This window comes from Equus asinus, unplaced genomic scaffold (assembly GCF_041296235.1).
Source record: "Equus asinus isolate D_3611 breed Donkey unplaced genomic scaffold, EquAss-T2T_v2 contig_197, whole genome shotgun sequence".
Taxonomy (NCBI): domain Eukaryota; kingdom Metazoa; phylum Chordata; class Mammalia; order Perissodactyla; family Equidae; genus Equus; species Equus asinus.
The window spans coordinates 810,611-826,583 of record NW_027224846.1 but is presented as its reverse complement, the minus strand read 5'-3'; the positions used below and the strand labels follow the sequence as shown (position 1 = coordinate 826,583).

Here is a 15,973-nt window from a genome sequence, read left to right as displayed (position 1 = left end):
GATGGAATTTTATATCTGAGAAAAAGAAAAACGTGCAGATAATTAAAATAGCTTGCCATATATAAAATGTGAATCCTCAGAAGTCATTTGCTACTTTGACTACTGCAATATTAAGTATGTAGCTAGCTACCATAATTATACTTTAAAGAGTCTCCTTGATTTTATGCAAATATTCTCCTATATTTCTTACTACATTGGTAATAGCAATAAAACACAGCTCTGATTATCACTTAGGGACGTGACTTCCATTGCCTGCCCCAACTTAGGTTTCAACTTTGTTTTCCATTCCTGCGTTTCATGTATTCCAACACCCGACCAAATGAAAATATAGTTTTTCTTCTCCATATATGGAGACTCCTCCCACCATATTTTGTACTCAAAACTTTCAATACCGTCAAGACCCCATTCAAACATCAGTTTCTTCATGAAATGTATATGCACTTTATAAAAAACAATTTTAAGAGTTTCTCTAATTTTTGTCCTGAAATTTAAATTACCAGAGATTTAGGGGTGGGGAGGTGGGAATGAAGCTCATCTCTTTAACAGTAATTACTATGTTATTCTAGAAAATGGATTTTTAAAGAAATATATTGCAACCATCTCTTTCAGTAAAAGTTTAAGTGAACAATATTAGTTGCCATTATAGCTACATACTGAAAATAAAATCAAAAGGCCATAACTTCTTCATAGAACACTCCACAAGTTATCAATTGTGGGAAGCAGGGATATAGATTACACTACCTTATTCTTCATTAAGATAGAAAGAATAAAGTAAAATAGAGAAGTGTAAAGAGGTTAAGAAAGGGAAAGAAGAGAAGAGAAGGGAGGGAAGGGGAGAAGGAAAGAAGAGAGAGAGAAAGGAAGAAATAAAACCATACTGACTACAAAAATATAACAGGGCATTCTGCCCCTTGCCATTCTTTCTAGTAAGCAAAGATTTAAAGGAAAACGCTAAAGAAATACTTTCTTTAAAACAAAAAGACAGGCAGTAATGTGGTCAAAGAAACATCAAGAACAACACGAACGTACATTTTACATGGAGTACGCAGGAGATGTTGAAACTACATTAGGGATTAAATACTATGGGTGTCACATATCTTAACTGTCAGCTAGTCTTGAATTTTCTTTTTTGTTTATTTTGTTTTGCTTTTTATTTTGCTGCTTAGTTTATCTTTTTAGTGGCAAGGTGCCATGCAAAAGAAACTGTTTCCAGATTGTTACAATCTTGTAATAACATCTTAAGTGTGATTCAAAGTGAAAAATGTAAATAAAATTAATAAAGCAATAACTAACAATTGAAAAAATTATTTTATGGCTTGTGTCACAGTGAAATTAATATTAATCTAAGACATCATAATGTTAACATTGTTAGCTAGCAGACTTATTAAGATTCAGGACAGTAACTAGCCTAGAAAAAGTACTTAGGTTGGTTTTCCACAAAACTAAAGCAGGTCCACCTGATGTGTCAGGAATAGTAATGATATACATTAGAATGCTATGGCTTTCATATAAATTCTTCTCTTGCAATACAAGAAAAAGTTTTTAGAGTAATATGAATTACAAAAGGTATGGTATTGAGAAAAAAAGTGTCAATCGATAAGGCAGAAATCCACCTAATATTCAGAATACAGAGCCTAATTAAAATAAGTTCTTAGAGATTGAATTCTTATAGTACTTTCACATGGAAAATATTGTTTCATAGTTACAGGCTGTAATGATAAACATGAACAGCCATCTCCTGGGTCATACAATGGAAGAGATCTTAGATTGTGAATGATAGCCCAACACAGATGTGTATTTCAGGTTATTCACAATTAAATCTTAAAAACTTTATTTCAACAATTATAATTCACTAAAAGCTTCTAAAGTTGAAGTTTTTCACTCCATTTATGGGATATTTTGAATAAATATTTTCAACTGTTTTTGAATAAAATGTCATCAAAATTTAGAGGACTTGCTTGCAAAAATGTTCACTAACAATGCAGGATACATAGATTGATTTATCAAGTAACTCTTCAAAGAGTCAAATGTTTATGAAATCCAATTAATAAAAGGCAACAAACAAAGCAAGCTTATAACAACACGCCAAAGTATTCTTTTTTGGATTCAACATCAGTATTGTCTCAAAAACACTGTAATTCAGTTACATTAACTGTGCATATAAAAAATTGAAAATTTTGACAACTGTAGCTTTGTTCAGTAAAATATCAAGCCTCTTTGACTACAACTGTGAAATATACATGAACTACAACCAATTCCAAGTGTATCTTGGCTACACAGGTTACATAATTTAGTAAGAGTCCTGTTTTACCCAAGATGCTATGATCCATCAAATTTCTATTTATAATATCATTGCAGAAATAATTTTATCTTTAATGTTCTGCAGTTACATGTGTCAAACTATTGTCTGCAGATATAATCTCCTTAAAATAACTACCAAATCTGAAAGTAACTCCTGATGCTTTTTCAGCAGATTTGTGCATTCAGATTGTCATGTGACCATGAGAGATGCTAAATGCTGGCAAACATTTTGTGTACTAGTTATAGATTCACCAACTCAAATGAAAAACAAAACATCAGTATTTATCATTAAGCATTAATTTTCCTTTATTTGAGCTCCCTGCTGCCAAAAGGTTACAAAAGCATTACTAAACACTATGAAAAAGGAAACGGTTGTTGACAAAACCACTGTAACAACAACCTTCCTACTACTCTTGGTAGGCACTCTGACAGGACTGATTAGCCTCTATTCCTAGCAAATATTTCACTTACACCTAATCTAAAATTTTCCATGTTTCCTATTGACCCCACTCCCAGGCATGGCGGCTATACAAATCTCTCAGACCTTAGAATGCAATGTTACAACTAGCTGGTACAAGTGGATAGCAGAGACAGCAGCATTAAATACTTCTCCCATCCCATCCAGCAAGTTAGTTGTACCCAGCCACTCATGTCTCAGCACACTTTATCAGCAAGCGCCCTTCATGCTATCTTTAAAAGAAGCTGTTAGTTACTTTCTATCTGGAAAGTGTCAGGCCTGGGTTATCATTGGATGTCTTCAGATTTAACCACATGTTAAAGTGAGAACGTTCTTCACCGCACACGTTGCTCATGCACTAATACAGACCACGGCAGAGGTTAAAAAAAAAAAAAAGGATGTTCACTGATTCTATCTGGGTTCATTTTAACGGAACCATTAATGGTAGCTTATATTTAATTAAAAAACAAAAACTCCGAAAACAAATGCTAAACTGGGCGTGCCACTAGGATCACAGGCATAAACCATGACTGTCCTAGGCAAACTGGGATGATGTTCACCGTACATTTAAGTGTTATCCCCATTTAACAGATGAAGAAAGAGATGCAGGGACAGAGGCTAATTCACAGTAAAGAGAATTTATTGTAAAGCTAATTAAACTTAAGTTCAGAGCCCTTCATCTGCATATTCCCCTTCCAAGCCCTATACCTAATTTTGTAGTCACAATTTTGTATTCTTTTTTCCATTATGAAGGTCCCTCACAACCTGATCTGCTCCTATACAGAGAGGTTTAATAATTAACCCAAATTCACATAGGACTGGTTTTTTTTGCTTGCTTTTTTGGGGGTTGTTTTGTTTTTAAAGATTTTATTTTTCCTTTTTCTCCCAAAGACCCCCAGTACATCGTTGTGTATTTTTAGTTGTGGGTCCTTCCAGCTGTGGCATGTGGGACACCACCTCAGCATAGTCTGATGAGCAGTGCTATGTGGGCGCCCAGGATTCGAACTGGCGAAACCCCGGGCCGCCGAAGCAGTGCGCACGAACTTAACCACTCGGCCACCGCGCCAGCCCTAGGACTGGTTTTGATTTGATCTGGAAAATATATAGTCATACAAGAAAACGGAAAAATAGTATTGATTATTTTTCCCCAGAAGAATCCTAACTGGTATCACTGTCTTGGAGTCTTTCACCACTATATTCCAAACGACACACCACTACCACCACAAACAAACAGTCATAGAATACCACTTTCACTGTGGTACTTCTGAATTTGAATGACTCCTCAATATCCAACAGATCAAATTTCAACTTCTCAGTCTGGTTTTCAACCTCACCATCACGCAGACACATATATACATTTTTAAGTATTTAAATAAGTAATCTTGTCTCCAACTATTTACATAACATTTATTTTATTCTTTTTCTCCATCAAACTTTCCTTTAGCCTTGTTTCTGATTTGCCAAACTCTCAGCTAAAACTTTCCTATGTTCTACTATTGTTCACATTGTTTTTTTTAAATCATATATTTTGGCCCCTGATCTTTCAATATTTTCAAACTTTATGGAATGTCATATTCCCCCCTCCCCAATAAGCTACAAATCTCTCAGAAAGAGACTAAATTTCAGTTACTTTATACTCTGACCTGGCACAGTGCCTGGTACATAGCACTCACTAAATACTTTGCACAGGTGAATATTCTAGGCCTACATTTACAAATGCAAACCTCTCCTTCACCTAAATTCAAACAGGATTTTATCTGTGTCTTTCTTATGACACGGGTTGCATTCTTCAATCTAAGTTATAAAAATAAACCTCCTCTAATTAAAACAAAAAGTCTTCTTACACTGCATGTATAGTGCTGTATTTCAGATCTATAGTTGATCCCATTCTGAATAGCATATCGAGGCCCAAAGACTGGTCACATCTTTATCTTCTCCTTTCTCTCTTCTCTTCCTACCACCTTCATGTCTGAGGTGGCTATGAATTTGGTGAAACAAATCATCAATCACCAAATACTGAAAATAAAAGAGAATCTTTTCCAAATTAAAAAGATCAGTGCTTATACCTGTCCTCTTTCAAATTTACACCTCAATGTGACTAGGAAAACACAGGGTCTCAGTGCTGACGTAAAAGTACAAAACAAAGATTAGAGTTCTAGGTCAATGATTCCCAGACAACTAAAAAAAAAAAATTATTTAATTGGTAAGACTGACAAATGATTCATATTTTTAATTTTGTCAAGAAAGGACTTGGGACCAGCCCTGTGGCCGAGTGGTTAAGTTCGCGCCCTCTGCTTAGGTGGCCCAGCGTTTCACTGGTTCAGATCCCGGGCGTGGACATGGCACCACTCATCAGGTCACACTGAGGTGGCGTCCCACATGCCACAACTAAAATATGTACTGGGGGGATTTGGGAAGAAAAAGCAGGGGGAGAAAAAAAGAAAGGACTTAAAATGGGAGGGGCATTTTAAGTCAAAAAAAAGAATATAATTTTAGGAAAAAAAGAAAGAAACCATTAAATTGAAAAATCTGACATTATGGCTGATTAGCAAGTTTCAGGGACAGTAGACTGGGAACTGCTATCATAGATATGTCAATTAGTTTCAGCTTAGACCAAATCTCTTTACCCTAAATGAGACTTTGTTTGAAATGAAATGTTATATCTTCAAAGACGTCCACAAAGCATAACACTAAAGCCAAACCAAGTAATTTAAAAAGCAAAATAAGGAAAGCTTATTTCTTCCCTAGCCACCAGTCCCTTCCCTCACAAAAAAAATCTTACATATGACTGGTAGACTCCCCAAACAGAAGAGCAGCAAAAAATTAAATGCCAAGTTTCTTTTATGCCAAGAAAACTTGCAAAGACCTTTGCAATTGTAAAGACGCTCCTATCAAATGATTCTGCAATTAAACTGTATATCAGGTCCCTATAATACACAACAAGAATACCCTGGTTTGATTTAGTGTATACAATCAGGTTGCTACAACCAAAATATAAACTTGCTATAGCCTGCTTCATTCATTTCCTTGGAAAAAAGGTAGAAAGCCTCTTTGCAAGTGTTTTCCTGTCTTAATGCAGACCTATCTACTGTCTGCCAAATAATCCTTTCAGGTTCTTTAATACTGCCCTCCCAACCCATCTCTTCTAAGAAGCCTTGGTAAAAACTAGGTCTCCAATTTGATAATTATTTATCTCACTTCCTTTTCAGCTTTTAAGAACCTGTGTTTCATTGTTTCTCTGTGGCGCTTGTTCTGTGCAACACTGTTATCCTTCAAGGTTTAAGGTAATTTCTCTGTTCTCTAAATATCCATAGCCCTTTACATGTGCCACTTTCACAACACTCGTATTTCTACATTGCATAGCATAGCATAGCCATTAAGCATATGGTTCTCAAATAACTGTCATTGATTAGCTGGGTGACCTTGGGCAAGCCACTTAACATTAACAGTGCCTCAGTTTCCCTATCAGTAAAATGAGGATAACATTTGTACATACCTCATAGGGTTCTTCTTAAGAGTAAATGAGCTAATATACAAAAAGTTCTTACAACAGCACTTGTTATATATTAAGTACCATTTAACTATCTAGTCTTAAAATCATTCACCTAATTCAAATCTCACCATTCTACCATAAATTCTTTTTGTGGTCCAAAGTTTTATCTTTTTCTCTTTTGAATCCCACTATACAGCTTGACAATGCCCTAAACAGGGAGGCAAGTAAAAACGTATTTGTTGAATTAATTAATGCCGAATTCTCTGATGGAGCAGCTCTGAGAGAGCTTTGTAAATGTTCTCTAGTTACTCGTCTGTATTTTAAGTTCCTAACAGTTCTCAAAATTTTCAAACAAAAACTAATCCTACAACAGAGGGAAATAAACAAGTACTCAAGGATGGTCTGAGACAAGGATTAAAACTTCTACTCTATAGCAGCTCCAATCAACTGCTAGTGATTACTAAGCACTGTCTCAGATTCTGAGGCCCTTACGGCCTCATGGTCAGAGCGCCATGATCAACTAATCTTGTCTACCTTTGTTTGCTGGGATAGTACAAAGTGGAGACACTCATTTTTTCATTACCAATCTGGAGTTTGACCCTAACGAGCCCAACCTCCCCAAGAAAATTTATTTAAAATTCCATATTTTCTCTTACAACTTCACACAAGTTTTGCCTTTTACTCTATAACATATCCATGTTTACTTAAATTAAAAAATATATTTTCCTCCGATCTGTGAATAAAACTGATGCTCCAGGGAGATGTGTCACGTTTCTTCTGTGGTTTCTTAACCCCCTGGGACCTAATATCTCCAGGTGCAGCACTATCTCATTTTGAGAAACACAATCCTAGACTACACGTTTCCTGCAGTACATTGCTTTTGCATCCTCCCACTAGCAACCAAAATACTACTCCCTGAATAACCAGAAGATATATGACAGAATAATAATAGCACCTATATTTTAATACTGCTTAAGCATTTGTAAGATGATTTTGTATCTCATTTAATATTCACATTTTAAAGAATTCAAAAACATCAAATTATAATCATGTATCAACTAAATTGTGTGACGTTTGTAAGTGAGTTTTCACTTTTCTCCAAAGTGGAAGCATGATGCTAGAACATTAGCTAGGAATAAATCAGATAAACTTCTAAAATACGATGCTAACATATCTTCAACAGGATAAATGCTATTGCTAAAATTATCAGACATCGTTACAATACTTGAACACAAAAGCTGTCTTTCCTCTTATAAAATTCCTAAGAATTTAAATGTGTTATATTCTAACCATATCATCACTGTCCTGGGTCTACTTGTGACAAAAATTGTATTTAATGGCTTAATGTTTCAATCAAAACAATTCTTTTCGTCAGGGGAATTTGATCAAACGAAATTACAGGCCCACATGATTTCTATCCTAGTGGACTTGAAGGTCAACAGCAATGAACAGGTTACATAAAGCTAAACTGTCAACTCATCCTCCTTTATGTGATTAATTCTAAATACAAAACAAATTGTAAATTCTCTTGTAAGTTAAAGCAAAAAACGCTTCACTTTCCCTCCCTTGCAAAAACAAACTAAATTGGATTTATGGTGGATACGAGCCCCCACCAATGGATTTAAGGGCAGCAGGGAATGGCCTCTTCCATAACGCCTTACAAATTTGTGCAAAGATGATATATTGACGCAAAGAAATCCCATGGAAAAGGGAGAAGCAGGGCCGAGAAGAGGGCTCAGCTGCTCAGAGGTCTCACTAGAGGAGGAGGACCCGGGAGGCGGGGGAGGGAGAGCAGAGAACCTCACCCACGGCGGGCCCCACATGTGAAGCTTTTGGAAAGACAGTGGGGGAAAAGCTGAGCTGCTTTCGGTTTAAGAGCAGAGACATGGTGCTAGGGTCCCCGGCTTGGGGAAGATTAAAAGACCTCTCCTAGCAAGTTGCCCCCAGGCAAGGCTGTGCCCTCCCCTCCGAGGCCTAGGAAAGAGGCGCCATGACGGGAATGCACGTCCAGGGACGCAAGGCTACAGTCTCAAGCTCCAGCAGCACGACTCACTGGGAGCCCCCGACCCAGTTCATCTCCCCAAAACTTCTGAGAAGACACTGGGGTTCTGACAGCTGCACTTCAGACGGCTCCGTTCAGTGCTAAGCCACAGCTTCCTCGGTTTCAGCCCGCTCCTCTCCGGCCCACGGGCCTATAGCCCAGCCTCCCTACAGCCTTTGAGGCCTGGTTAGGCTCCTTCCGGGTCTCCCGGCAGCCTCTGCGGTTTCTGCGGAGACGCTGTCCTGAGAGGGCCGCCGTGGGAAGGCAGCGCGTCCGAAAGAGGAAGAACACAGCAGTTTCAACCGGTCGGGCGAAGGAACCCTCAAGAAATGAAGTGTCGGGCTGTGGCCGCAGGGTTAGTGTTTCAAACCACCCCCACCATAGTTTTATTTACTTTGCTGTAGGTCTCAGCCTTTTTTTTTTTAGGTCAAAGAACAGACTGAGGGGAGAAAAAGAAGGCAAGAACAAAGATATGGATCCGTAATCCTCAAGATGATGTTTCCATTCCCACATCACTCCATATCCAAATCCTTTAAATATCTTTCACGTGCAGTTTCAATATTCAGTACACAGTTGTTTATTAGAAATATTGCGCTGTAGTAACTTACCATTTTGTGGGTTTCTTAGAGAGCTTGATCAAAACTGGGTTTAGCTGTAAAGACCCAAAGACTTTAAACACCTTACCGAAAAAAATCTCAAAACGAAAGTTGGATTTTACTGATCGTTTCTGTGTTATGTTTGTATATCCTCACAAAACGTTTATCTTACACACTGTTCTATGATATTTTGGTTAGAAACTAGAAATCTCCTGTACCAAACAAATGCACAAAATGGTTTTTTTTCCCCAATTGTCATGATTGTTTTCCAGATTTTTAACCTGGGCAATCTCTCATTTTCAAATATGATACATTTTCTGTTAACTCATTGGGAAATAGTGCCTAAAATATAGTTGCCTAAAATAGGATTATGTGCCCTGGTAGACATCGTTTAATCATAGAAATACTGATTTTTGTCACAAAAATTCACCAAAGTATATCTATCATTGGTTTGAATTAAACCAAGTGAGTATAGCATTTCAGAACAAATTAGTCTTCGTCATGGAGTAGCTCATTGTTTTTCAGTAACTAAACCATACAATCGAGTCAGAAGCAATGGCCCAGTGTGTTAGCCTTTCCTACTTTCAACATTTTGAAACAGGTACAAATTAACTAAATTAACTAGAAGGGGAAAATAATTTTAGAGAGGATTGACTGACCTTTTAAAATATATTCTATAGGTAGAGACATAAAGGACAGGTTGACCAATCTGTTGAGAAGAGTCAAGAAGTGGGAGCTGGATAGAACCGTGTCTTCTCTCTGACTAGAGTCACTGCTTTCTTTCCAGTCACAGAGAGGCAGTGGAAGTGGTAAATTAGGCTAAGGAAAGATTAACCTATGAGATACATCCTCAGACAAGATATTTGCTGGGTTTTCCTTCACAGCAAAAGACATTTCATTATGAACCAGTTATTAGGTGGTTATTTGTAACAGATGAAATATTGACCTAAGATCTCATCTTCATTGTGTTTGTGGCTCACATGAATAAGGCTAGCATGACTGGTAGATAATGAGTCAAATGCTGTGCTATTTTAGGGCCAGTAGGGCAATTAGGTAATCTCTTGGGTCAGGAAACAGTTCAAGAAAGGAATACAGCACAGATAAAATACTACTTAGCAAATGCATCCTTCTCAGCAAATGCATCCCAAATCTTAAACCTTAATTTATCTTTATTGCTAAAAATTATTTACTCTCTGGTGATTTACTATCTAAACACATAACACATATTATCTACATTATACATTTTTATTCATATACTTATATAGGTAGGTCTCTTTATTATAAAAATTTATTTCTGATGTTTTACTGTTTATAAAGCATGTAGTTTTCCTAATATATGTGTATATATATATATAGTCTCTAATATATATATAAAGTCTATTTAATCCTGCTCTTCCATGGTTGTTGGTAATGCCCACTGTGACACTGACATTGAGAGTATCACACTTGAGAACAGAGTAATTTGATAATTATTGCTTATTTTTTAACTTTCATTCATTTTCAAGATCTTTTTTTAAGATTATTTCTCCTCTCTTAAGAAAAATTTTAATGCTTTCCCATATAAACACATGTAAAGTTGAGAAGATTGAGTGGAAATTAGGCTGAATTATGTTTACTATAGTAACAAGTGACTTTTTTTCACTCTTTTTTTCTCACCTAGTTTGAAATTCAAACTAAATTAGCATTCTTTCTGCTTTAATTGCATGGCAATATAAAAAATGAAAGAAGTACCTTGACATTCTTAGTTTCTTACTTAAATGGCATATATTTCCAACTGGAATTATGTATCTGTTTTCCTATCATCTTGAATTCTTCCTCTGCCTTCCCTGAAGTCTTGAGCTTGGTCTCAGATGCTAGGACCAACCCTGACTCTTGGGGGTAGGGTAGAGTGAAGGGTGGGAGTGGAATTAAAATGGTGATAGTTACATCTGTACTTAAGTGGCTCATCATTAGGTCAAATCTCACATTAACCTTTTCCCCAGTTCTAGTAACTGGCCTCCAACCTTCCCTGCACCACAATTCCGGTAACCAAATTTCTGTCTTTCTATCTTGATTATTTTCCTCATTCTAATAAGTCTTTCACTCAAGCCAATAAAAGCTTGTTCCTATACCCTAGCTTCATTATCAGTTGATAAACTGACCTACCTACAACTAAGTGCAGGCCTGATTCGATCTCTAACCTTCTTTGCTTCTAGATTTCCCACTGCCCTGCTCCTCCCCTGATGTGGCTGTCCTATGCCAGTGATGCAGGCCACTTGCCTCGACTGCCAGCTGCTTGCTGACCGGTGCAACCCTCTGTGAACGTGTTCTGCCTGGCTGAACATCCTCCTATCACCCCCAGCTAAGTTTACCCTGGCCCTCCACCTGTCTTATCACAGTCAGGAGATGTGACATAAAGAATTAAAGTTTATAAGGGTAAGAGATCCTTACTTTGACACATGAAAAACGTGAGATTAGGAATAAAAGATTTTGAAAATAACCACTATAACACTATGATCTCTACATACAGACTTAGAAAGTCTCAATGGAATGAATGATAGATTGTGCTGCTAATATGGCCAGCTATAAAAGAAATTTGCATGAATTTGCCACTCATGTATTAGTCAATCTGCTGAATTGAATGCAAACAAGTGAAAAGAGACCTGTGATGATTCTTGAAATTCATATAGGTACATGGGAAAGGAGTTTTAAAAGTTTAAGGCTATTGTTACTTGTGAAAAGGAGAATAGTTCTTTATTCACAGTAAACTGAATAATGAAGATCATTCAACACTGAGACAGGTTTTATATTCTAGCACAAGGGTTGGCAAACTTCTTCTGAAGAGGGCCAGATAGTGAATATTTTAGGCTCTGTTTCATCTATCCAGCTCTGGCTCTGTGGCTTGAAAGCCATAGAAAATAAGTAAATAAATAAATGGGTGTGGCTGTGTTCCAATAAAACTTTATTTATGGACACTGAAATAAAAATTTCATGTAATTTTCATGCACCACAAAATATTATTATTCTTGTGATGCGTTTTCAACCATTTTAAAATGTAAAAACTGTTCTTATCTCAAGGGCCATAAAAAAATAGGTGGCGGGCCAAATTTGGCCCACTGGTTGGGTTATAATTTGCCAACCTCTGTTCTAATTTAATGCATATCTTCCCAGGCTTCCAGTTGACTAGAAATGTGTATGTATGTTGTGGGGGGTGGTGGGTGTGGGGAAGCAAAAATGTTTTTGCATATTCGAAAACACACTCATCCTTACCTAAACATTTTACATATTTAACAGTATGCAGAATTTCGCTTGACTGTTTAGCAGTTTAAGTCCTCCATTAGGGATGTAGGGAAAATTTTTTTAACACTCTTTGTTTGAATCAAATAACCAAAGTGGGAAGTAGCCAATAGATTATCTCTAACCCTAAACAAAACAAGCAAAACAAAAGTTTGCAAAAGACAAAGAACTCTCAAAAAATGAAGTAAGGTCCCAGAGAAGCTATTTCCACCATCTAACTCCAGTTGGATTCCCAAATGGTTAACTTTAGGTTATAAAGTCACACACCTCCAAGTAACAACTATCTAAAGGACACAGAGGGTGGTAGAAGTGAAACACTGCTCTTTTTTATTCAATAGTCACCTTGTAAATAAATACCAGTGCATCAGATCTGCATTGCTAAAAGTAGCAGTTGTGGGGCTGGAAGATTTTTATTGTAAGGACAAGTAAACATAGAGATGGAGATATAGCAAAGAACTATTTTCTATATTGCAGAAGACTTCTCTCCTATTTATTTACAAAATATGCCCTCAATTACGACTTGTCTGATAGATTCTGGGACTTCATGAGAAACACAGACAGAAAAAATAAAATAAAATGGGACTGAAAAACAGATCTAAGTATTTGATAGTTTGTTTTCTCCAGTGTCCCTCCCGCTTGTCCCTTTCCTCTCTCTCCCTTTCAGATTCAGTCCATACCCTTTCAGATTCATTCCATATCCTTTTCACATTCATTTCATGTTGGTCCTCTTGCCCCTCCTCCCTCATCTCCCTAGCTCCTTCTCCCTCATCTCATTTTATAGCGCTTGGAAATTTCCTTTTCTTTCCGCTCTTCCCCTTGTGGTATCTACTAAAACCTTAGAGGAGTGATGTATATTCTGAAACTTCTGTGCGTTTCTAAGTGACGCTGAGCATGCTCAGTAGCTGGGGCAGGTTTTGTCTCCCGCGGCTGCCCTGATTCGACCTTTCCAAAAATAGACATTTAACTCTTTGGACTCCTGCCTAAGGATGTAATTCGCTTTGCTTTCTCCTCATTTTCAAGGTTCAAAGGGAAGCGGCGAGGATTCCAAGGTCCCACCATCCTCACAGCCAATGAGGGGCCTGTGAGGGAGGAGCTTGGGGCGGCTTAGTGCAGCTTGAGCTTCTGAGGGAATCATCCCCAGTAGGTGCGGTGGAGTCTGAGCTCCGCTGCACCTGTCACAGCAGAACAAAATTGAAAAAAACAAAAGCAAAATTTAAATAAAGAAGAGAAGAAATGCTGCGGACTATGGAACGTTGTAGGACTTTCTGAAACATTTGCTGGGGATTCCGGGGGATCATGATCTTTTAAAACCAATTCTTTTTGAAGCCGGTTTGGGTAATTGGGAAAATGACACATATGCTAAATGCAGCAGCTGATCGAGTGAAATGGACCAGATCGAGCGCTGCTAAAAGGGCTGCCTGCCTGGTGGCTGTGGCATATGCTCTGAAAACCCTCTATCCCATCATTAGCAAGCGTTTAAAGCAATCTGGCCACAGGAAGAGAAAAGAAGCAGCTTACCCGACTGCAGAGAACAGAGAAATACTGCATTGCACCGAGACCACTTGTAAAAATTCTTCGCCTGGAGTGAATGCAGATTTTTTCAAACAGCTACTAGAACTTTGGAAAATTCTCTTTCCAAAACTTGTGACCACTGAAACAGGGTGGCTCTGCCTCCACTCGGTGGCTCTAATCTCGAGAACATTTCTGTCTATCTATGTGGCTGGTCTGGATGGAAAAATCGTGAAAAGCATTGTGGAAAAGAAGCCTCGGACTTTCATCATCAAATTACTCAAGTGGCTTATGATTGCCATCCCTGTTACCTCTGTGAACAGTGCGATAAGGTACCTGGAGTGCAAACTGGCTTTCATCATCAAATTAATCAAGTGGCTTATGATTGCCATCCCTGCTACCTCTGTGAACAGTGCGATAAGGTACCTGGAGTGCAAACTGGCTTTCATCATCAAATTACTCAAGTGGCTTATGATTGCCATCCCTGCTACCTCTGTGAACAGTGCGATAAGGTACCTGGAGTGCAAACTGGCTTTCATCATCAAATTACTCAAGTGGCTTATGATTGCCATCCCTGCTACCTCTGTGAACAGTGCGATAAGGTACCTGGAGTGCAAACTGGCTTTGGCCTTCAGAACTCGCCTAGTAGGCCATGCCTATGAAACCTGTTTTACAAATCAGACTTCTTATAAGGTGATCAATATGGATGGGAGGCTGGCAAACCCTGACCAGTCTCTTACTGAGGATATTATGATGTTCTCCCAATCTGTGGCTCACTTGTATTCTAATCTGACCAAACCTATTTTAGATGTAATCCTGACCTCCTATACGCTCATCCAGACTGCTACATCCAGAGGAGCTAGCCCAATTGGGCTCACCCTATTAGCAGGGCTTGTGGTATATGCCACTGCTAAAGTGTTGAAAGCCTGCTCTCCCAAATTTGGTAAATTGGTGGCTGAAGAAGCTCATAGAAAAGGCTATCTGCGGTATGTGCACTCCAGAATTATAGCCAATGTTGAAGAAATTGCCTTTTACAGAGGACATAAGGTAAGATAGAAATTAAGATGATGGGTGAAATGTGAGACTGTTCAAGCTGCCACTGCAGTGCTAGATACCATCTGTTGTACTGTTGATGGACCCACTTCTTTAACATTTTAGACTCCTATGACATCTAAACCTGTACTAGAATGTATGCTTCCTTACCCTTTTTACTCACAAGTTGTTAAAGAATTATAGAGTGCAAACTTTTCTAAAGTTTCATGAGAATAAAATTTTCAGTACTCAGTCTACTTAGCCTCAGTTACCCAAACATGCTCAGAATTATCTCTGAAGCATTTTCTTAAAACTTAAATCCTAATTGGGTGTAGAACATTAGAAGAAAATGTGTTTGGAAACTGAGTAAACACATGTCCATTGAGATGGAAAATTTAGGATGGTATTCTCTTGTTGTTATTATTGAGGGCCCTTTGTTTTTAAGAGGAAAAAAAACCCTGTCCTTTTACATGAAAGACAAGTTTAACAATTTTGCATGTCTGGTCAGCAATGGAGGGTCCTCAGTCCTAAGAAGTGCAGGAGAGTGTGTCTCACAAATAGCATTTCCAACTCTTAGTTAATGTTCAGCACCATGTTTGACACAAATAAAAAGAGGCAGTGAAATGAAATTTTGTCTGGCTTTGAGAGAAAAGCTAAGATTAGAGAAGAAATGAGGAGGAGAAAAGGAATTTCAGAACGTTATTTCTGAATACTAAAGATTTTCGACATTAAGCAGATCCCTAAAATAGTTAGCCTAATTACATAAACTTCCAGAGCATTGAAGTAACCTCAGAATATTAAATACGACCAAATTTTTTAAGGTGATGCATCTGAAATCTTAATACAAATGACTTAGTACAAATGAAATATTCAGGTATTCTTAAGTTGAAATGGTATTTTAATTCCCAAGCAGAATTCTTTACTTTTTGAAGCATCATTAGTTATCAAGACAAATGTTTACAGTAGTAGGAATCTGAAGAAGAAAATTTAAAGCAAATTTAGGACTTCTACTCCCCCTTGAAAATTGGCCTTATATGTTGTATTAGTCATATTGACCTGTGATTCTTCTTGAATCATTGAACTCAGTGATTTAAATTATAGCATGCTGTAGGCCTCCGGCATTTAAGACAAAATCCAGCAAATTGAGTTAGTTCGAAAATGGAATCTAATTACACATATGTGTGTCATGTGTTTATTTTCAAATATTTTTGGTGTGATCAAGAAGGATAAAGTTCTAACATTGTTTACTCATGTCTTATAGAATATCG

General features: G+C 37.6%; 1 protein-coding gene and 1 pseudogene across 3 annotated transcripts in view; one reads left to right on the top strand and one right to left on the bottom strand.

The window, feature by feature from the left end:
* LOC139043281 (regulator of DNA class I crossover intermediates 1-like) overlaps nucleotides 1–8,138 on the bottom strand; it is a 60,902-nt pseudogene extending 52,764 nt beyond the window's left edge.
* A 445-nt stretch (nucleotides 8,139–8,583) lies between these two features.
* The window catches only part of LOC123276114 (ATP-binding cassette sub-family D member 2-like), a 212,720-nt gene continuing 205,330 nt past the window's right edge, over nucleotides 8,584–15,973 (top strand). The window contains exons 1-2 of one of the 3 annotated variants that reach the window (XR_011500340.1): nucleotides 8,584–8,647; nucleotides 13,185–14,720. Coding sequence is in view for 1 of the 3 variants with exons in the window: in XM_070503518.1 (XP_070359619.1) it covers nucleotides 13,512–14,720 (1,209 nt within the window). In the remaining 2 variants the exon portion in view is untranslated. Of the gene's footprint in view, nucleotides 8,648–11,060; nucleotides 11,304–13,184; nucleotides 14,721–15,973 lie in introns of those variants that run through there. The other 2 variants (XM_070503518.1, XR_011500341.1) reach the window with 2 other exon arrangements.